General features: G+C 43.4%; 1 protein-coding gene across 2 annotated transcripts; it reads right to left on the minus strand.

The window, feature by feature from the left end:
• Window positions 1-508: 508 nt before the first annotated feature.
• On the minus strand, window positions 509-22,000 carry NUTF2 (nuclear transport factor 2). 2 transcript variants are annotated; one of them, XM_041400708.1, is made up of 6 exons: window positions 21,910-21,966; window positions 14,238-14,334; window positions 13,738-13,862; window positions 12,167-12,238; window positions 8,007-8,105; window positions 509-1,029 (listed from the first exon to the last, which is right to left on the minus strand). In XM_041400708.1, exons 3-6 carry the CDS (start codon window positions 13,834-13,836, stop codon window positions 916-918), a joined length of 384 nt encoding a protein of 127 aa, XP_041256642.1. In that variant the 5' UTR covers window positions 13,837-13,862; window positions 14,238-14,334; window positions 21,910-21,966; the 3' UTR covers window positions 509-915. The 2 variants fall into 2 exon arrangements, with proteins under 2 accessions (XP_041256642.1, XP_041256643.1); XM_041400709.1 differs by lacking the exon at window positions 14,238-14,334 and having other exon boundaries at window positions 21,910-22,000.
• Between the last annotated feature and the right edge of the window lie 1,518 nt (window positions 22,001-23,518).

The raw sequence follows: 23,518 nt of genomic DNA on the forward strand, positions 1-23,518 counted from the left end.
GCCAGGCTGGGGACGGCCGCCCTGGGCGCAGCCCTGCTCGCAGCGGCTGCCGCCGAAGGCGAGCCCGCTGCACGCACAGCACAGCGCGGAGCCTGAGCAGAGCCGCAGCACAAGCTCCTGGAGGGCGGCACGGCAGCCATCCCCGGGCTCGCCGGTGAAGAACACAGCGCTGTCCTTTGGCTCTGAGAGGGCACTGACTGACTGCAGGCTACCAGCGCTGTTGTCGTGCTGTTGTACTATGTGGGGAATTTGCATCGGTAAAATACAACAGGTGAGAACTAAGCTGTCGATGCTAAAAACTGAGCCAGAGGGCTCTGTTGTGAGAGCTGCTGAGGAGAGGAAAAGGTGTATGCAGGAGGGCAGAGCTGCCCTGCACTCACTGCTAAAACTGTCAGGAATCGTTCAGCTCGAGCTCCAGCGCTGCAGGCATTTCCCCAACACACAGACAGTCTCTCCCCCAGCAAGCACTATCACACACACTCCACAGCCAACTCATAAAAATAATTTAAACTTTTAAGAAAATCTCTGTTTTATTGTGTAATGTAGCATTGAAACATCTGAACAAATCAATAACTGGGCTGTACAGGCTGCTGTTCTTTCATTTCTTTGGGTTATAGAGCATCTTGTCAGTACATAAACAACAACCTTTTGCATTATAAATTCTTTCCGAGGCATGCTGGTACAACACAAATTTCTCTTATCAAATGCAGCTAAGTCTAACTTCCAAACATCATGCACAAGAAACTCATCTAGTGACAATGTAAACTCAGCAGAAGGGCAGGTCACAAGTCTTGCTTGCTCACGCTCTGCAGTGCTGCAGGTTTGTGTATGATATTTGGAATGTTCCGTGAGTGTGAATAATACCAGTTAAGAGGAGAGGAGGAAAACGAAAAAAAAAAAAAAAAGATGGGCTGCTCAGCCGAAGTTGTGCAGTGCTAGCCTGAACATGTCATTGGTGCAAACCCAGGCATCGTTGATGTTCTTTAATAGAAATATCTGGTGGAATCCCATGATAGGATCTTCATCAGCCTGTAGAAAGAGAGGGGGGGAAAAAAGGTTCAAAACACTCATTTTTTTTGAGAAACTTATTCCAAAACTCATGATGAGACAACTTCAAGCTAACATTAACAGTGACATTACATGCTGTAAGATGTGCAGTACCCCAGGAGACACCAATTCCACCAGAGGGTCTGTTCTGAGGGCCTTTGGAGACAAACACCCAGGCCAGAGACATGAAAATCCTGCAACAGCATCTGAAGCTGGGGTTTTGTGGAAGACTTGCTGACATGTCACTCTCCACACTGATGGAACATGCCTGCCTCAGTGTTGAATCACAAATGCCTTGCCCAGGAATTAAGCTTAAAAGACAGTGGTTCAATTTTTAACTGCTGGACTTTGGGTGGATGGCAGAAGGGAGTTTCTGTAGAGGTTGGTATCAACACGTTGCCTGCATGATCCAGGTGGTCTGGGCTTAGAAAGCCTTGCCAGAGCAGGTGCAGCTGGCCAGAAACACAGCACTTCCCACTTCCAGTGTCCAGCAACAGCTGGAAGGGAGCAGAGCATTCACTACAGCTGTGACAATGTGTTCTAAGCACAGGGAATGGCTGCAGCAGTGCCTCCACTCCTGCCTGACAATATGTCTGGGTATTTACAATATTACTAAAAAAGCAGAAAATAATTTAGAAAATATTACTAAAAAAGCAGACCAGTACTCCCACTTAATGTTTATTTACTCATCTTCTCAGAGACATCGTACAGGAATTAAATCCTCAAAATATCAGAAATGATTCCCAAATCAATCAGCTGGAAATCACAACAGGATTTAATCTGAACAGCACACAGGCCCAACTACAAAACAAGCTCCTGGTGATGGCTGTAGTGTGTTCAATTCAGCATTTTTGGAGGATTTGAAGTTTTATTTTTTCAACACATGACTATTCAGCTTCAGAAAAGGGAGGAAATTTATAAAAAAGAGGCTGGAAATGCAGCAGCCAGAGCAGCTCATGAAACAGGCTGCCAAAGCACTGACTGTTCATTGGCAATGCCCTGCTGCTGTTCACTGAGAACAAGTGAAAAGTCTGAAGAGCAGATACAGAATAAACAAAAAAGAAACTTTACTTAAAAAAAGTATTCATGGACTGTGCAACAAGTCAGCTTTAAGGGCCAACTTGCAAAGGACATCAGTTATATCACAGAACAGCAAGTGTGCCAGAACACTGCTGGCAGCAGGTGTGTGGAAAGGAAGCATTCACCACTGCAAGCATTTCACAGTGACAACTGCCTGGTTGTTAAGGGTGTAGGTGAGGTGCAGTTTCTCTAAGTGTATGCTAATTCACACAGTAAACCAAAGTGGGCCATAGACTGGCCCCTCATGAAAGTGATACTGAAATAATAATAGATATTTATTTATTAAACCAGCTGAGAGCCTAAAGCTATCAAGGCAAACACAGGGTTAGCAGTTGTTAGGGAAGAACAAAGAACCAAAACCCAGAAGTAAGCAAGTACATAAGTAGGCAAAGAGCACCCACATATCAAATCCTGCATGCATTTCTTATAAGTTAAAAAAATAAAATGCTACAGTAAAGTCATAAAAGGACAAGAAAAATTATCCAGCTACAGGATGCTTTCCTACTGAAGAAAGTAAATTGAGTACAACTTTCCAGTTTGCAAAAACATAATGAGAATGGGGAGAACAGGCAAGACAAATTACTACAAAACCATGAAGAAGAAAGTGAATGAGGAAACTACTACAGCCAGAAATTAGGAAGGCAACAAGTAGGAATACGAGCAAGTCAGTGTTCAACACATGAGTGAGAGGAAAAAATCCTTAAAGCAAGACAAGTGCCAGCAGTCACTGTCCAGCAAAGAGGCCAGCTCCAGGAATATGAGCAAGTCAACACATGAGTGAGAGGAAAAAAATCCTTAAAGCAAGACAAGTGCCAGCAGTCACTGTCCAGCAAAGAGGCCAGCTTGTCCCTCAGTACACTCCTGCTTTGCTCGAGGCACAGCTCCCCAGGAAGGAGCCCAGTGTGGACAGCAGCAGCTCTGCTGGGCTAGCGCAGCCGTCCATGGCGTGCATCAGCACGTGTGACAGCAGGCATGGCAGTTATTCCAAAGGAAGTGTTATCCCTACTGCACGTGCCCATATCTGTGCTGTAGAGGTGGCCTGTGCACTGAAGCCCGTGGGTTTGTGCCTTTTCCAGCTTCTCCTGGGTGTCCAATGAAACCCATCCCAGGAGAGCCTCACCACGCCTTGGGAGCTGGCAGCTTTGCAACTCCCAGTTGCCCTCCTTGTTGCAGGTCATTGAGACATCTACTAGAAGTTGCATAAGTACTTTTCACACCAAATTTGAGCTTGTCATTACTCACATGAGTATGCTTTAAAATGTACCTCTGGAAAAAAAATACCACTGCCAGACAAGCTTTAGTGTAGGTCTCCTTGATTTCTGATAAGAGCACTGCAGCTCTTGATGCTTTGGCTTAAGGAGAACTTCCTCCTTTCTTAAGAAATTCAGGGCTGGACATATGAAGAAAGACTAAAAGGGAATTCTCCCCAAAACATTTGGTGTGGTACAGACAGCAAACTCCCGCAATGAAGTCACACGTTATCATTTTCTTTATTCCTTTTATGTTATCCCTTCATAACATAGAGGAGCAGTTTACTTTAAAAACAAGGAAAATCCTAGACTATATTCAAGGTGAAGTATATACTTTATAGTCCATTCCCCAATTTTGGCTATGTAATATTAGCACACAGCAAAGGTTCACAAGATGCCACAGAAAACACAGACTAATCCTATTCCATTTTAGTTTAGATCTTCATCCCAGCTCAGATAACACCACTGAAACTCTCTGTCTTTACTTTCCACTCCAAATTCAGGCATGTCTAACTCAGGATTTGCATTCTACATGTGAGCCCAGGCTCGAAACACAAGGGGCTTTAGTCTTCATATAAAACTTTCCTTTGTGCAGTTCAAATTCTTCCATGACATCATTGAATTAAAACAAAAATTAAACAAGTCCCAGAATCATACTGAAAGAATCCTCTGATTTCCAGGCCAGCCTTTTGCTCAACATGAGCACAGACTACAGCAGCTCTGCATCACAGAACCACAGAACAGGCTGGTCCAGAGATGGTAAAGGTCCACAGAAGGGACCTTTAGAGATCATCTAATCCAATCCTCCTGTCCTGGGCAGGGATATCTTTCACTGCATCAGCCACAGCCTTGTCTAGCAGTCTTCCACTTCTCACAGAATAGATGTTTCACAAGGTGTCCAGGCACCACTTCCCAGGGTTTCAGTCTTCTCATTAAAATCTTCCTTGTGTCCCATCTGGACATTCCAAGTTATGTGGTTTCTAACCACTGTCCCTTGTTACACTGTCTGGCACCACTGAGAAGAGTTTGCTTTCAGGTTTTTGGAAGTACTCAATTACTTTTCACTGACATTTCAAGCAGATGCCCTTAGCCACCTCCTCTCCCAGTTCCACAAGCTCTTCATCGCCCACCATCTTGGCAGCTTTTTGACCTCTCAGTTTTTCTACATCCTTTCTGACCTGGAGGCTCAAAAGGAAGTCCTCAGCTCACAGAGCAGTGAGTCATGTCAGAGTTTCAGATGCAACACTGCTTTGCATTTCAGGTTTAGCTACACAATTTTCCTCCCCTTGCCTGGTCAGAGAGAGTTTTACTTCTTCACCAGCACTCCCAGCAATTATTGATTGACCTGCAGGGTTGCAACAACCCTTACCTCAAAGGAAAGGATAATTACTTGAGACTGCAGGTTCTTTCAGATGTTAAGCCTTATTTAACAGGCTTTAAGCAATGCTTTATGTGTTCAGCATGCATTACAAAAATACCCAGTGATTTTAATTGCAAATTTCCTTTTCCTTTTAAGACTAGGAAACACTGCATAACAATTAGTTATTCACAATTAATTCTGCATGATCACTTCAAAAATCACACTCTGGGGAGAGCCACAGATCTGCCACATGGCTCTGAGAACACACAAGCCACAGCCATGCTTCTCAGCCAAGCTCAAGGGACAGAAGGGCGAGAAGAGAGCACTCCTTACTCAACCAGGACAGCGAGGACTGGAAGACAGGGAAGGCAGAGGGTTAAACGTTGTGGAGGGCTAGCCTGAAGACTTCGTTGGTGCACACCCAGGCACCTTGAAAATTTTTCAACAAAAAGGTTTGGTGGAAGCCTAGAACTTGGTCATCATCTGCCTGAGCATGACAGGAGAAATACATTACTAGGTGAAGCACACTGAAGATATTGGGTGACATTCTGGATGAATATTGGCAAAGCAGGGTCACACCAAAAGGAATTCACTCCTAAAGGCTTAAACTGATGCTCACTCTTTCCTAGTTGAAGCAAGCAAGCAGCACTCAGGCTGTGAACAGCAATAAAACCCAATATGATTAGAATAAGTGGATGTATATTTATTATACCTCTACAAAAGGATAACCCCACCCAAACATTAATACTATCAGCATCCATTAAAGAGCATCTTTGAAAGCAATTACTGCACTGCTTTAGCCAGCCAGTTAGATCCCTGCTAGTGACAGTCACCTACTCAGATGCTCTGTTACTGTGCAGCATTTTCTCAAAGAAGCTGTTGTGCCCCAGCCCCTCAGTGCAGGTGATTATTCTGCTTGCTGCAAAAGGTTGGGTTTTTTAAAATTTATTTATAGTTCATACTGGTATATTAGCATGCTACCGGTGGTCTTGAAGTGCCCTTCCTTGTGTAAAATTCTCTTACAGTTCTCCTTGAGAGCAATATATGCAGGCTGAGCAGCTACATCACTAAGAAGGCAGCTTTAAATAACAGTGAGTATGCAGCCCCACGTTTGCCTGTTAGTGTTCCCTGCTCAACTGGAGCTACATGTGAGCCACTTGTTAAAATGCACCACCTGCACCCAGTTGTTCTCAGTTACTGTGTTGTACACAGAGCAGCACTGAGATGCAGCAGAATGGCTGTCAGCATGTGTGAATTGGCATGAGAGAAAAGCATTCACTGTGTAAGACAGCCAGGTTCATTCACGCCACAGACTGTTCCTGATAATTCATTTGTCCACCTCTATAAATATCACACAGGGCAGAAGCATGAAGTTAAGATTTTAAGTTGACTTTGACTTTCTGGACACTTGTTCTGTGAGAAGCAGCATTCCCAGGGATTAAGATGTGATTTTTAAAGCTAAGGTTTGAGACATATAAATGTGAAGAGTGGAAAAACTTTTCCTCACTTACTAAAAATTCACAAGCAAGTTGGATTTGATCATGACAGTAGGCATACTTTAACCCAGTATTTTCTCTCGAAATACCTGGATGCTCTAACACATGATCCCCAAAATATACTGAGTAATTTCAGCTTGCTGAAATTACTCAGAGGTTAAAAAATACATCTGAAAATACTACTCCAAGTCATGGTTTTAAGGAAAGCTCCCAGACTGAATTTACAGTCCCTCCATATTAATGGATTATGGTTTAAGAAAACACAAAAACTTTTAGAATCTTTTAGAACTTGGTATCTTGCCACAGGATCCAACACAATCACTGCTGCAAGCTTCAATCTGCTTGATAATTATGCAGTAACCTTAAAACATGACTGTGCAAAACCAGGTGCAGATGTGACTGGCCCAAGACATAAAGTCAAAGGTCTTGATCACATCACAGAATTTTGTGCACACCCAAGAGCAAGGCTGAGGGGACCAGCATGTCAGTCCTGCAATTCAGTGCTTTCCATGGCCACGTGTGGCTGCTTTTCCACAGAGTGTGTGCAGCTGGGACTGAACAACAAAAAAGCTGGAATCCAACTTGCAGCTAGGAAGCAGGAGCAACTTTAATGAGAGCCAAGGTTTCCTATGTTAGGTTTAGCAGTGGATGCATTACACTGGGCACTGCTCTTCTCAGCTGCCCAGCCCAAAGAGAACAGCTTAGCAAGCAGATTCAAACATTCAGTCCTATGTCTGCTTAGTAAAAAGTACAGTGTCAGTGGAAGTTTGAATGCTTTGATAGTAGATCAAGTGAGCAGGAAAAGGAAATCTAAACAGCTATTTTAAAACAAAGTGGGTGCAGGTAACTCTAAAGACTGCTTGGCATTAGAGACCTGACTTCACAGCATGGCTGGACCAAACGAACTCTGATAACTTAACTACTGCTACGTAATTTCACATTTTTTAAACTAATACCACCCACTGTGAGCAAGTTCTGCCTGCAGCTGATTTTATGTCCTGAGTATTTTTTGCAAATTCCAGGACAATGTCTTTCATTCATAAGCAGTTTCATTAATTTACAAGTATGTGGCCCTGGTATATTGGCAGACTGAGTAAGTTTACACAGTTCAGTAGTATCACTCACACAGCAATATGGTCATACTAAGCCTGAAAAATAACCTGATTCTTCACAAGAAGCAGCTGTTTCAACAATAACTGTCTGATCTCAGAGGCAACACTCCCATTGCTGAATCAGTTTTGATTACAGAGGTACTGGCCTGTACTAACACCAGGATTGTATTCTTGTGTCCTGTGACAGCAGAAAAATGTATGGACTCCCTGAAGGGTGGTCAGTTAACAAAATGAAGTCTGCTAAATCAGAGCTCAATGCAAACATTACATCAAGGAGGGTGTTAAACTAGATGTGCTTAAATTGTCCAAGAACACTGTGACAATGCTTTTAAATGCAACAGAGGACACCAAAACCTTACTGCATCAGGGTAAGGGAAATACTGATGCCTCTAGAACCCACATGGAATTTGTCTGCACAATACTTTGCTTGGCAGAACATGACTGTCAAATTACAGGTGGTTTACCTAGAACTAGGTATCTGAAGGAAGGAGCATTTCTTGACAGTCTCAAACAGCAGAGGAGCAATATCCCAAGGCAAGCTTATCCCTGGTTCCTTCCCCACTCACAAAAGCATTGAAATGTATTCAGAAATCAGATGATTTAGAATCCTGCAAAAATCTAAGACATAAGCACTCATGAACCTGTAATGGAAAGAGTTTACCTTAAGCTGTCCCACTACCATACTGAGTATACAGCTATCAGGTGTAGGTTGGTGGTCTTGTGCTGTGATGCTGTGTTGTATTTTTTGGAAAGGGAGGCTCTGCAATGAAAAGAAATCAAAATAAGGAAATGTACAGTAATGGAATTAACTTACAAAACAAAGACTGAGCAAATCCAACATTATGAAGTGTTAGACTATAGTGACAGTACTGCACAGAGAACTGTTGCAAATGAGGGCACTACTCATGTGGGGTAAATTTTAGGAGATGTGTTCTTCAAGCACCAAAAGAGAAATAATGTCACCATACACAATAAATGGTACCTTTTCCTACTCTAGCTGCACTGCCTGAAGGCTTCAGATCATCTGTAAGCTCAAAGATCTTATGATGAAGGAAAAAACCTCTGTTCTGAACTGTGTTAAAAGATTTTATCATCTAATATTTGATGTTTACCAGACAACTGTGAATTTGCTTCTTTGTTTAAGTGGCTATGAATGGAAAGGAAAAGTGGATTAAATCTTCAAGACTTGAAATCTACATATCCACTCTTGCCATTTTTAATTCCCTTGACACTCAGGTAGCCAACATCAATATATCTGGAGGTATGTGTGCAAGGAACACACCTTGAGAAACACCAGGCATTGGAGAGTAATTCATGTCTTTCAGCTTAGACCACACTCACATTCCAACACAGACAATTCCAAGCAGTGAACATGAAACACTTGGGAGATCTAGAGTCCCGTCACACAAATGCAATTTTGGGACTGTTCTCCCAAAAGCTGCATTATTGCTGGGTGCTTTAGTGGCAGTTCAGCACGGATGGAGCTCTGGGTGACCATGTGGCAGATACTCAAAGTCCAGGAATTGCACAGCATGGCAGCACGTGGCCATTCAAACCTCAGGTGGCACTTGGATGCCTTTGCTGCATCTCCCTGATTTGGAAACAGGTTGAAACAGATCCAAATGCATACTTCAACAAGTTCTGCATTTCCCTCTAGTGGAAGGAGCCTCAAGGACTTCCTAGAAGGCCTAGGTAGAGACATGAGTCCTGCTGTAGTGGATAGGAAGTATAGTCTTGGCTCTACAAGCCTAAGGCTCTAGGAAGAATTCCAGGAAGCTAAATCCATGGATAACGGAGAACGCAGGAACTGTGGAATGATCAGGATCTGAGGAAGCAAATGAAGTGTATGGAGCAGCCCTCTAATTAGAGGGACACTATTCAAGAACACCCTTTAATAAAGCCTGTGGTGTTTCCTCTTGGCTGGGAGCGCAACCCCAACCAACTGGAAGTGCAAAGTGAACCGACTGCTTTGTAGTATGGAATAGACACTTAGTAACAACACAAATCCAGAGCCTTCTTTTCTGAATGACCAGCAGACTGTTTGCCAGGGTCACCATCCTGAACTTGAATGTGCAAAATGCCCACACAGCCTGCACAAGAGTAGGCTGGGAAGTTCCTTTTACAAAAGGGCACTCCAAAGCCTAGTCACACCTCAGCATAAGAGCTTCTTGTTGAACAAGCCCTGCAAAAAGAATCTCTTGAAAAAGCTGAGGGATGAAGGGGAATGAATGCAATTCATTCCAGGGAGGAAGGAAGGCTTTGGAATCAAGAGCTCTGCAAAACAGTGACAAGGAACCAAAGACAAGGCTGGGTAACACAGTGGCTGTTTCAAGTACCTGATTCCACAGGACAAGAGAAAATGGCCTCAAACTGCATCAGAAGAGGTTCAGGTTGGACATCAGGAAGAATTTCTTGACTGAAAAGGTTAAGCATTGTAATGGGCTGTCCAGGAAAGTGGTGGAGTCAGCACTCCTGGAAGTTTTCCAAGAAAGAACTGGACATGGCACTTAGAGCTATGGTTTAGTTAACAAGGTGGTGTTCAGTCAAAGGTTGGACTTGATCTTGGACATATTTTTCAACCTTAAAGATTCTATGATTGTCTTCTTCAGAGGAAAGGACCCCAAATAGCTGGCCAGCCTAGTGAGCTACTCATGTGATGTATTGGGAGAAATCCCACTGGAAAAAGTAGGAAAAGAGGTGACAGAAAAGATCACTAATTTTTAAGATAGGCAGAGGCTACCCCAAAAGGATAGCTACTTAAAGACATACATCTGTACTGGACTGAAGGATCTTGTGATATGAAAAGTACAATAAAAGTGTCTAAAAAGCAGGAAGCCACACAACAAGAAAGGTTTTTGCAATCCTCTGACGTTAGAAATTGACTGGTCTTTCACTATGAAAACTATGGAATCTCCTTGAGGTCAGATAAGAGAAATTAGGCAAGAATAAAGTTGAGTAGCATAAACTCACAACTGGCAGCAAGAATACCTGTCTCAGCTTCCTCCTTGGTCCAGTATGTTCATAGAACTATGTAATTGTTATCTCAAATGCTCAGTGTAAATCAGGCTGCCCCTAATTAGCACAGGCACTCTATATTAAATAAGCCCAGCACCAATTAGGACAGAAGGAACAAGTGTCAACTCCCACGCTGTAGCAAGGTACAGATGTGCTGGGCCTGCAGAGCAATGCCCATACAACCTTGCCCTACTATATTAGCAGACTGAAAAGGTGCCATACCATTGCTGTCACACAGCAAAGAACTTGATCTAAAAGAAAATGCCACCTCTTAGTGCTCACATCAGTTCATCAGCCAGGCACAGAAGGACACAAGACCGCAGAAGTGCGAAAGAACTTCGGTATCAAACTTTCAGGGCTGTGCTGAACTGACTAAGCAGCCCCAGAAGCAGAGTAGGTGAGCACATAAAGCTGACACAGCAACGGGAGCCCAGGCAGCTCAGTGCTGACAGAGGAATGCTGAACGACATCAGAGTCACTGTAAGCTGATACAGCCCATAACGAGCCACGGCGGTGGAAGGGCACAGAGTAACTTCAGTGCATTTCCTCCTTACTTCAAGCAGATGGATACAAGCCAGAAAAAATTTCCCTAAAGCAGAGTGGTGTGTCTTCAGGCACCAATTGTGACTGCAGCAGGCACATAAATCCAGAAAGTCCACCTTGCACCAGCGACAGGGAAGGAAAAGATGAGGTATGTCACAGTGGGAAAGGGGCTGGATCTGCACTGGGCTGAATCCAAGGCAGCAATCAGACACTGTGGCCAAGCAAATGCTTGGCTGGTTGGGTATCTAAGTGGCTGCAAGCCCAAAAGTCTAAAGAACACTGAGTACACAAACAAGCAACCCTGGAGCCTGGGTATCTCCTCACCTACAAGCAAGCAGCTGCTGCTGTTTCTGAGATGTGCAGCCTTCTCAAAGGCAACACAGGTACCTAAATCACAGACCTGAGGGCAAAGCTCAGTCTTTACAGTTAAAGATGCCTTAGGCAAAAGAAGCAATTCCAAAACACAGGAACAGTAGCTGTGCAATAAGCCAAGTGTCAAGTTACAATTATTTTTCTTCTCAATGTGTAATAAAAATGTCTGAAATACCATACTCAGAGCAGACTGTCTGGTGACCTAAAAAGCATGTCCTCTGCATATCTGGCAAAAGAAACAAACTTTCTAGTCTCATGACAGCTTGCAGGTACCCCCCGTTTTATAACAGAAGCATGGATTTACTCTAGAAGATAAAAATTATTTTATTTTAACTAAATGAACATAGAATTCCAGTGTCCTCTCACTTGCTGAAGAGGAAACACGTTTCAAAGTCCTGAACCATACCTGCTCACATCTGAACTGCTGACAAATCTGCATTGAGGATAAGTCAGCTTCTCCACTACAGAACTTATTTGCAGTTTACGTATCAGAAAACAAGTTGTTCCTTGCTGTCTAGCCTTTATCACAGACAGATCCAAGTAACAGGTTTGCTATTGCTTCTTCCTTGGCATGCCTTAAAAGATCAAAGGTACCTTTCACTCCTCTAGATCAGAGGCAGCTTATGCATTAGACCTTTTAAAAAAAATAAATCAATAATGTCAAATACAATTGCAGTCACAAAATAACCTTGCAAACTATGGCGTCAATTAACATTCCAACATTAGAGCCATCAGTGGAATAACCCACTAGACAGCAGTAATTCATAATATTTCTTGACACCTAGGCTGGAAGCACAAGTTCATGATTTTTGAACTGCTTAAGTCTAACTCAAGTATCTTCTAGTCTTCATAACTGTTTCCCAAAACATTCAGTAAGGATTACAGACTTACAGTGAGTTTTTCAACAATGGCTGCTTTGCCCTGGAACTGCTGTCCTTCCCACGTAAGGCATGATGCATCAATCTGGGGGAAAAAGAGAAATGTCATCAACTTAGGTAGCCCTTAAGCAATCCTGATAAGAGACTTTATGTATTTAGCAGAAATCCTCAGAATCCAGCTATTTGAAAACTACCTCAAAGGGACATATAGAAAGAAACCAGCAAAATCAATTGAAGAAGTTTGGAACAATCAACTAAAAATTAAGTACACTATATTTCAGTATCATAAGTCTACCAGCAACACAAAACAGGGTGTGTTTTCTCCACAGTTGAGGAGCTGCACAAAACAACACACATCAGTGACCTGCATAATAATTCTCCCAATTACACGTGCACAGGACTCTTCATTGAATGATGGAAGGCAGAAAGACCCTACGGGTGAAAAAAAGCCAGGAGTTCACTGTGTGGAAGGCCCTAAATCCAGGAATTTAAATTAGTCTGTACTTAACACCACTTTGAGGACCGAATGTACTTTGGAATAAAATACAAACTACTAAGAGCCTTCATATTTAGTGCTGTGGTTGGAACACAAACTGCTTGGTTTTCTTTCTCTCTAGGGCTCTGTACACAGCTTCTTGGGCAAAGTAAACCAACAATCTGGCATGTAGCAAGTACACAACAATCCCAAGAGCAAATGGTATCAGTGCTGCTGGATATTGCTGAGGTATAAAGAGGGGTATCAGAGGGTGTTGAACCATTTCAATCCTCAAGAGCTTGCTGAATTGCTCATCCAGCAGATGAAAAACCAGCCAGAAAAACAGGATATGCTGCTAGAAGACTTGTCAGCCTTGAACATCTTGGTGCAAGTCCTCAGCCACACAGCAGCATTCCTCACCATCAGCAATCAACTCCACACACAGAGCACTTTCCGTGCTCTGGAGGAACCTTCCCCCAAAACTAAAAGCTGATGTTCCTTGGGTTTGTGAATTACAGTTTTAATTCTGGTATCCCAGCCTGCTTCACCCCAAATAAGAAGCAAAAATAAAAACTTAATGTTTGAGGAAATTTAAGCTAAATTTAAAGTTATTTAACATGTTATTCTACATTTTAAACTGGATTTAAAACTGTAAATCTATTTTACTGTTCAGATGATTAATATAGCATGAGGTCCAAAAAACACCTGCAAGAACTGCTAAACACAGGGTAGGACTTAAATTACATCCCACTTCAAGAGGGATGCAAGCAAATCCATGCCTGTAAATTAATGGCAAACTAAGACTAGAATGTTTGCTTTTACAGAGCACTTCTTCACAGGATTATCATCAAACCCCTCCAAAACAAATCACTGCCTACAGCTAAACAGGGCTTTTGTGAGTATGACTGCCTAAAACGCAAACAAAGCTCAAAATAGAAGTGAGACATAAAAGAAAAGCAATAAATAAAAGTGAGTGTGGTTGCACTGACTGGCATTCTGGAGTCAGGACAAAGCCCACTGTCCCACCCTGTGTATTCTCGCACATCAAAACAGGGAATCCCAGACAGATAATGGGACAGAGTCCCAGCTCCCTTTCTGTGGATACTTACATATATTGCTCCTAACTGAGTCCTGTCTGCATCAAAAAGCTGGTAGTAATGTTGTACAAAGCTGGATCCAATCTGCTCCCAGATAGGCTTGTCTCCCATTCTGAATCCTCAACCAGAGCCAGTGACTACAAAAGAAGCAAACAAAATCATCAGAAAGACAACAGGAATAAGTCTAACACTTGGCTTGAGTATTGGCATCAAGAAACACAGATCCTCTCAACTGGCCTGAATTTTTCTTTGGGATAAGTAGGACAAACTCACCTCTGTATCCCAGACTTGTAAATAAAAGTCTTGGATACTGAATGGTTTAATTTCTAATTATATATTTGGTTTGTAATGCTATTTCAGTGTAAGGTCACATCTCATGTACAAAAGTGGAGAACAAGAACAAAACCAAGTGCTACCACCTTGTCTTCACATATTTCAGAAGTTACACCATCTGAACAAGCTGGCAAGTGCTCACTGTTTCAACTTGATCTCATTTACTGTAAACAACTGACCTGTTAACATGGATTGCCTGCAAGTGGCTTACACCAACTGATTCATGTATTTAGCTCCTCAGGTATCTCACCATCCACAGGCCATTCTAAGAGTGTCCTGTCAATGGCACATAACAAGAATTAATTCACTAGCCCGTTGTTCAACACAAGCTTACTGCCCATCCTCTTCTGTCAATGAGGCTGAAGTAGACTCCATGTTTATCTTTGAACCTGTGATGACTTCAAGACACAAACCATGATTTTTCATAGTGGTGAGAATCTGCAGTTCCTAGTGAAGGTGCTGAAGGCATCCCACACTTCTGAACACAAGTCCCTCCATTCCAGAGGGGTTCAGCATAGAGCATGCACAGCAGTCTGGACAGACGGCTCTATCCCATCACATTTTTCAAGAAAGCAAATTCATTTTTATTTATCCTGATCTCACTCTGAAAGTCTGAAGAATTGTGCTAAAATTCAAAACACAAAAATGCTGCAGTCAAACCCCACTACATTATATTTTAAGACCTGAGTTCACTTCAAGCAAACTATACTTGCTTAACATCTACATTTGTCAGCCACTAGTCCCTCTTCACAATCAATGTCCAGGAACCTTGGAGTTACAGGTTTAAATTGCACTGCAAGCCTAGAAAGGCATGTAATTCTGTTTTAGGCTTCCTTTAGCTGTCAATTACTCACACACCTGTGTAAGATTTAAGAAATTCCTAAGAGAAGCAAAAGACACATTCCCAAGATCTGCACAGAGGATACTCCCAGGCCCAGCTTTCTGTGCACAGTAGGACAAGAAAGCTCTTTTTATATTTGAGGCCTCTGAGCTTTACTCATACAAATGGGAACTGAAATGGGTTCAGACTCTAGGCTGGAAGTATTAAGGTCATACAGATTTGGCCAGACTTACAGAAGAGCAAATCTCTTTTGTCAGATCAATGGCCTAACAGCAGGTAGCATCTGTGTTTTCAGGGTGGTAAATTCGACTACCAAGAACAACTGCTACCACAGCTTTAAACCCTTATTTCACAATCAGACAGCTAGGCAGTATGGTCAACATCAAAGTCACCAAGCCTGCACACCAACACAAAAATTCAAAGTCTTGTTGCCACATCACTATTGTTTCAACTGCTCCAAAGAGACCTACAGTCTGGTGTTAGTCACCATCATGAGCTCTCCACTGACACTTGCAGTACATACCTCAGTCTGGAGGAGTTTACCCAGTGTGGCCACTCCTCTGGGAAAACACATAGCAAATTAAAAAATCACCCAAGTACAACAGATTAAGAAAAAAAACCCAACAAAACCAACCCCACAATCACCTCCCAAACAACTTAAAACTAGTTCTTTACAAGTGAAAAGCTTGTATTGATTTCACATCCATAATTGCTGCATACCAGCTTAACCTGGAGTTGATCCAGAAATCAAATAACTTCAGCCTGTATTAGGGGATTTTATGCTGAAGAAAAACTACCCTAAAACCATGGCAGCAACTCCTTGGAAACTCTACTGAGTGCCCACCCTGCTGAGAGGTAGGACTCATGTCATATTTGGAAACCAGAAGTAGTAGGACTTAAGTTTGATGCCTGCAGTTTCCATTCCAGACCTGTGGGTACCTAGTTTGGGATGGCTGCAGTGGAGCCAACAATCAGCACAGGTGACAATCACGTTGATTCACTTTGTATGGATCAAGCTTCAATCCCAACACATGAAGTTACATCACTGTCAGATATTCCTAAACATTTTAGGGCAAATCTAGTTGACACTATTGACTCTCAGCAGTCACACATCTAACACTGAAGTCGAGGACAAAAAATAACCACCAGCTTGTTCTTCTGAAGCTAAAGCAAGGTAGCTGTTGCCACATTAAACTTCCCCACACACGAGATGTGCATTCACCCCTAACAGCTCCCTGTACCATCACACAAAGCCAAGATCAAGCTGCATGCCAGCACTGCACCTCATTTAGTCCCTCAAGGCACAACAGCCTCACTCAAGCACCAGATGCCTTCTGTTCAATCCTGAAACTGTGAGAAAGCCTTAGAGACTGCAAGGAATGAAGGAATTCTTATTTTAAGTATGGAAAGTACAGCTACGGTTTCTAGATCTAAAAATTAATATGTTAGCTGCTATCGTCTCCTAATAAAAGTATTTGTGTTTTGAACAGTAAAATACTATTAAATAAAATAAAAAACAGAATAAATTTGACCAGTTATAATGTTGATTTTCTCAGAAATGAGAACAAGCTAAAATAAAATGTGTTGAAATTAATGATCCTTGACTAATTGTTTTTGTTTGCTACAACCTTACTCTCCTGTCTGTGCCATTCATATATAGTTTTGCTGAACACTCATTCTTCCTGGAAAGGTTTATTTTCCTTTTCTGATTTGTCACCTTTTCCTCCATGCTGTCTTGTGTTTTCTGCCTGTCATTACAGATGTAAGAGGCTTAGAGATGTACCTAAAGAAAGAACAAGATGGGAATGATCTGTGTCATCAAGCCCAGTCCCTTTCAGTGAGACACAACCCATGTAAGACTGTATTGATACACTTATCAGTACTGTATTTTAATGAGATGAATATAATATAAAAGGCTTTAAGATCTATTGCAAACCCATGAGGAAAGCACAGGTTCTGATATTGTCAAACCCTAGGGCAACACAGGGATGCTTCAGAGCCATTCAGCCAAATCCATCTGTGGTTCACTCAACTCTGTCCATGGTTACAGAAATAAAAATATTCACTTAATATAACAGCAGATAAAAGAAGTCTCAATAAACTAGAAAGCTCCTAAGATGTTGCTTAAAAAGGACACGTGTCCTTTTAAAGGCACCTGCTAAAAGTTACTATTGTGTAAGTGCATACTGGATATTCCATCTTAATTCCCCATGGAAAAGGAGATAACTTCCTTAAGCTAATTAATTTCTTGCCTTTGTCACTTCAAACCAAGCCTGCCTCCTCACATGCACTTAAGAACATCATGGTCCATTTGATTCACAGCTTCTTCACAAGGCACAGCTGTACAGCTGAGCTACCAGCATACAGTGTAATACTTAATTCACATTAATCACTCTATTTCTTGGACTCTGCTCGTACTAGAGAATTTATCCCCACCCCAAATACCACCCAGCAGTCAGTGCTGAAGCAGAAACCCAATACAGGGCACAAAAGCTGCAGCTCCCAGCAACTCTGTCTTCAACAGGTATATGCTGACACTGCTGAACTGAAGGGCTTCTCTGCAGGGACCTTTTGCAGCGACATCAAAATAAAACTGTCCAATACCTTTGCCAGGCTGTACACTGACATGTCAAGAGTAGATCCCACCCCTCTACACATCTCTCACCACAATCCCTACACATCTCATCCTACAAGGTACCAGGGCACCCTGGTGGTTGCTTTGCAGCCATCTGCTTTGGCTCGTGGCAGACTGCACCAAGAGCAGGACAAGCTGCAGGACCCAGGGAGCAGCAGCACTGAAGAGAAAGCTGCACCCCTAAGACAGAGACCTAGAAGAGAACAGAGCCTCCTAATGGGCCCTGAGTGACCTTGAGAAAACTAGGGTTGCTCAGGCAGACATTTTCATCCACAAAATCCAAAAATACAGAATCTTCTCCGTTGCTTGTCCCAGGTTTGGTGTCTCTGTCTACACTCACCCCTCTTCCATCCCTCCTGCCTTAGCTCTGGGTGTGAGATTAGCACGAGCAGACCAACACTGCTCTAACTCCCAAGGGCAGCTCAGTCCTTAAGAGACTCATTTTCTGCCACCTGTCTCGACGAATCCTCCTCCTACTGCTTCCTTCACAAGCTACAAAACACATGATTCTGTCGGTTTGCTGCAGCACAAAGTCCATCTTTCTGCTCATGCAGCACCACCAGAGCTACTCAGAGGGACAGCTTGAGGAAAAGTCACTTTTTTACTTGGGAAAATGAGACTAATAAAGAGATTGCCTTCTCTGAAACACATAAGAGCCAGTGACATTTGGAGCAGGTGAGCTACTGTCACAGCTCTGCAATATGGAGAAATAACAAAAAGTTGCTTCAGCCAGCAGCTATGCTTTACCACATTATCTGACCTGGACACATGTAAGCTTGCTGCTATCAATTAAAAAAATTAAGTCATTCTGAACTGGAGCAAGGTAGGCCCGTGATTCTAAAAGAATATTACATTTTCTGAAAAAGTCAACAAAAACTAGCATGAGCAATAGTAGAATATAATTTGCTAAAGAAAAACAGAGGTGGTCTGCCAGGGATTGCCACATCTGAAAAACAAGCTGTATGCAAAGAATCAATGAAGAACAACCAGAGAGGCACAGAAGGTCTGTAAAGTTTTTCTGGTCTGCAAAACACTAAGAAAAAACCCACTAAATTTAAAGAGGAAAAACCTCAAACCAATACATTCTAGTGCTAGTGGAGAAAATTGCCTTCTATTATCCAGTTATGACTATATCTATTCCACAAGCAATCTCAGCATAAATAAACCCTGCTCCCAGGATAGTAAAGCAAGCCCAACACCATCAAAGTTTCTCTCTCTTAAGATTGAATTCAAGCCTGTTTTCTGGAAGATTTGAGAATCAGTGGAACAAATGAGCACCAACACTGCAGTTAAATCTGTGCTGCTGGTCCAGTGACACATGTGAATCCACAGCAAACATGGTCCTGACCATCAGTGGCTGCACCCTTCACTACTGATTACCAGGAGCAAATAAGGACAGTGAAAGCACTCTCAGCTTTTTCAGTTCCTGATACTCTTGCTATTTCTACCATACAGGTATTTTAGATTACTTAGATTAGAGAGTCAGCAGTCTTCAGACTGGTAAGTAAAGTAAAGCAGCCAACAGTTTTAGGCTATTTCTCCTTCAATTGCTTTTCTTTTGCCACTAAAACTTGCAGACAGAAGTGTCTCCAGTGTGCACTTTCTAGGAACACAATGGAACCAGCATCACAGGACCAGTTAATCTTCTTTCTATTCAACTCCACCAACAACCACTGATAACAGATAACAGATCATCCTCCTTTATCAAAGGATACACTCCCAACAGAGGAACTATGCAAATTATCCCAGAATAATGCAGGTTTGCAAGGGACCTCCTCCAGCTCAAAGCAGGAGGACAAACCTGTTCCACTGCCTGACTGCCCTCAGACAGAGGGCAGCTGTTCTGTGCCCTGCCCGAATCCCATCTGTTCCAGCCATGCCCCCTGTGTCCTGCCCTGCCATCAGGTATCCTGAGAAAAGCCTGGCTCCATTCTCCTGCTAATGGCCTGAGCCTGGAGGCTGTGACTGAGCTCTACTCAAGCCTTTCCTAGGCTAAACAAGCCCAGGCCAGGCAGAGTGCCCAGCAGCACAGGGATGCAGAAACACTGGAACTTACTGAGGGGCATCATGCCTCATCAGCCATTTATCCTCAACACACTGCAGCTCTGCCTGGTAAATGCCAATTCAGCAGTCAACCTTTCTCATTTGAAAACCTGTAACATTTCCAGTTGAGGAACAAATTTATGCATTCAGAGACTGAAGGAAAGAAGTGTTTCTCTGACGTATTTCACAATTATCTCCACAGCAGCTGACTGATCCACAGAGGAGAACCCTCTGTGAACTACAGCTCAAGGCCAATCAGAAACCACTGACTTCAGAGACCTCCACCAAGTAATTGCCATGGACTGCTCTGTGCAAGAAGTTACATTATCCTAAATATGCTTTTAGAACTAAAAATAATTAAGTCTAGATATGTCAACAGTGAAAGGATGGAAAGGGAGAACAGAATGGGGAAGATGTCAAGGTCCAGACTATTTCCTTCTGGGAAATACATTTATTTTCCCCTTCTTAGTCTTTTTATTCTTCTACTCCAGCTTTATTAAAACGAATTAATGAAGAAATTATGCCAACCTGAAGCACATCTTTTTTTGTTAGAAATGTCAGCAAGTGTAAGGCCACTAGTACACAAAGCACCTGAGGAAGACTCTGGGAAAGCTTTCACTGTGCCTGCAGCTCAGTGCTCATCCCAACTGCAACCTGACAACCCAAGAGAGCCACACAGAGTCAGTCAGGAAGATTTTCAAATACACAGACATATATTACACCTAACTGCAGAGGACATATGTTTTGTTGTTAAGCAAAATCCACAATGCTACACAACTGCCTTTTTTTCCAGAATATTCTTCACGTAAGCCAAAAATTGAATTCAAGTTCACAAGGCTGAAGCCACATTTCCTTTCCCCAAAATGAATGCAGGACTGCTCAGTTTAAAAAAAAAAAAACAAAAAAAAACCAAAACTAAACCGGGAGGCACAGGGGAACTGGAGGGGAGAACTGCTACACCCTGTTTTTCTTTACCTTAGAGACACAGTAACAAAACACTGAATGGCCAAACTTGCCACAATATCTATAAGTTTCAAAACAACCTAAAAGAATCATACTTGCAATGTTACCAGCTATCAGTATATATTGCAATTCCTAAACTAATCATACTCGACCCTTTCACTAAGTAAATCATGCTCTTATGAACTGGGACAAAAGAAATCCCAGCAGAGAGAACTGCAGAAAGCTGTTACCATTTGCATTTTTCTAAAGTCCTGAACAAATGTGAAACAAATATATTTCAAATCATCCAACAAGTAACTTGCAAACTTTTAGACAAATAATAATTAGGGGCCCAGTGGGAAAATAGTTAAATAGTCCAAAAGTGAGCCAAAATATCACCTTAGTTTAAATGAGATCAGGCATTTCACTATATACAGAAATTTTGCTACTTTTAGGTGAAGGTCTGGGAAATGCCTTTTGTTTTGTTGCTGCTGAAAGAAAACGTAAAGTCACTGCACACAAATACAGAAATCACTGCTTGAACACAACTTTTCAAGGCAAAAGAGATGGCAGCTGATTAAGGAATCAGAATTCACTTTCAAGCAACGTTTCTGCAACCAATTCCTGCCCAAGCATTTACCTGGGCTTTTTTTCCCAGTTCAGTGCAGCATGTCCAGCTCCAAGATATATTTACACTGGAAATTATGGACTTCAAATGAGCTGAATTATTATTTCAGCCTGCCACAGACAGGAAGTTCAATTTGAATTGCAAGAACAGGCTTTTGGGGATTTAAATGTCTTCAGAAAGCTATCTCACATTAACTGAATGTAACACACACTCCTTGCTATAGCACACCTTAGCAGGTTTTGATTGTTCTCAAAGCTGAAAAGTGACAACAGCCAGAGAAGGCAAAAAAAAAAAATTTCTCTCTTGCACATTATACTTGAAAACAGCAACTCAGTGTAAAATCTACATGGTTGCAGCAGATCACTGAGCACGTTTGCTAGTTTCACTCCAAGGAAGCATGAACCTTTCACGTTCATTGTGACAAAGTGATTCAACCATGTCAGGTAACTTCAGTCCTCTCACAATCTTCTGGCAAGACAGAAAACAGCAAGAACATTAAAACACAGCACACCTTCCGCCCTGCACAAACCACCTCCTCGCAGCTCCCCGTTCACCCCCTTTAACTCTCCTCCCTGCGATACCGAGCCGCGGCAAAGCAAGACCGGAGCACGACGGGCACCGGGCCGAGAAGCCTCTCCGAGGGCAGCGCCGGGGCCCGCCGGGCACAGCACACCCGGGGAGCGCCGGGGCTCCCCGCGATGCCGCGGCCCCGCCGCAGCGGCCGGTCCCGCCGCCACTCCCGGTCGCGCCCCCCGCACTCACCCGCGGCTCCCACTATGGCGGCGGCGGCGGCGGCCCCGTGCGCGGCGCGAGCCCCCTCAGCCTCCCTCGCCCGCGCTTCTGCCCCGCCCCACTCCGCCCGGCCCCGCGGCATGCCGGGACAGCGAGTCACACCGGCACGCCGGTGGCGCACTGGGAGGGGGAAGTGGAACTACAACTCCCGACAAGTCCCGCGTCGCACCCCGCGGTGGCTCATTTGAATGAGGGAAGGGGCCCGCGCGCCGCTGGCCCCGCGGCGGCGCCCCGGAGCATTGTGGGATGGTGGGGGAGCGGAGCGGGGCCCTGCGCCCGGGGAGAAACGGGGACGGGGTTGAGCCCCTCAGGGACGGGTTGAACCCTTTTGGGACAGGGTTGTCCCCGTTTGGGACAGGACTTTACCCCTCGGGGACAGGGTTGTACCCTCTGGGCCAGAGCAGGACCTGAGGCCCTGAGTGGGCCCGTGGGTGGTCCCAGCCACAGCGCCGCAGGTCCTGAAGTCAATTTTAGTCCCTCCATAAGAGCTGTACAGTGACGATTTTTTTAAAAAATGCTCGGCTTGGTTGCAGTGAAGTTAGCAAAGAAGGTGTGGGGTGGTAGGAAAACGCCTTCAAATAAATACTTGTGAACATGTAAGTGGTCTAAAAAGCGTGGTTTGGGTCTCGCTGGAGCCCTCCCACATCCCCTGGAGCAGCAGCCACAGAGAGGACTCGTGAGGGTACAGGAGTTGTCAGGATTTAGGTTTGCATGCCTAAATGGGCCGTGGGCAGTTACATTCCTAGATTTCTTGTGTGGCTGGAAAGCTGAGCTGGTAGGTGGTCTTGTGCTACAATGTTGGAAATGGGCTACTTAGGGAATACATGACTTCTTTGGTGCTTGAGCTCTGCGGCTCGGTGAATGGGGATGCTGGGTAAAAATACATCATCTTAAATAAAATTATTAACCCTCTGGGCCAAAAGCCGTCATATCATTACATAAAAACTTTCAAGAGACTGAAAAAAAACCCCCAAAATCTAAAAGAAAAAAGAAAAAGGAGCTCAAAATAGGTACAGAACCCAAAAAGGGAGTCACTATTAATCTTTAGAGGAATTGTTATGAACTTAAGGTTTTCTCTTAGAATCATAAAAGCCATTTACAATAAACATTCTTCAAGTCCCCTTCTTGGGCTGAGATTTGATAATGCACAGAAATGTGACAACCCGAAATAGTCAGAAGAAAAATATTGCAAGGGTACAGGCTGGATTAGAGTACAGAAAGGTGAAAGAGAAGGAGAATGTTTGCACTGAGCAGCAGCAGCAAAGGTTTATTTGCTGGCAAAGTAAGGTGCCTTCCTACAGAATTAACCTCTTCATTCCCTGAGGTATGGTTGCTCACTTCCTTAATTTAGCAGGAAATGGGAAAAGTGACTGCCTTTATCAGAGTTTATCCTGCACTGGAAGGGACTCCCAAGGATGACTGCAGCTCCTGGCCCTGTGCAGGACAGCCCCAACATCACACCGTGTGCCTGAGAGCACTGTGCAACTCTTCTGAGCTCTGCCAGCCTCGCTGCTGTGGGCACTGCCCCGACACCTCGTCTGGTTCTTTCACTGACCTAAACCACTCAGTGACACACCTG

This window comes from Onychostruthus taczanowskii, unplaced genomic scaffold (genome assembly GCF_017590055.1).
Source record: "Onychostruthus taczanowskii isolate IOZ18803 unplaced genomic scaffold, ASM1759005v1 scaffold18, whole genome shotgun sequence".
Taxonomy (NCBI): Eukaryota; Metazoa; Chordata; class Aves; order Passeriformes; family Passeridae; genus Onychostruthus; species Onychostruthus taczanowskii.

Coding starts and splice junctions, on each gene's coding strand:
- NUTF2 (XM_041400709.1), bottom strand. CDS start 13,836: ATGGGAGACAAGCCTATCTGGGAGCAGATTGGATCCAGCTTTGTACAA. Junction 8,106..12,166: donor CCATTGTTGAAAAACTCACT/GTAAGTCTGTAA, acceptor TTTTCATTGCAG/AGCCTCCCTTTCCAAAAAAT. Junction 1,030..8,006: donor TGGTAGTGGGACAGCTTAAG/GTAAACTCTTTC, acceptor CTCTTTCTACAG/GCTGATGAAGATCCTATCAT.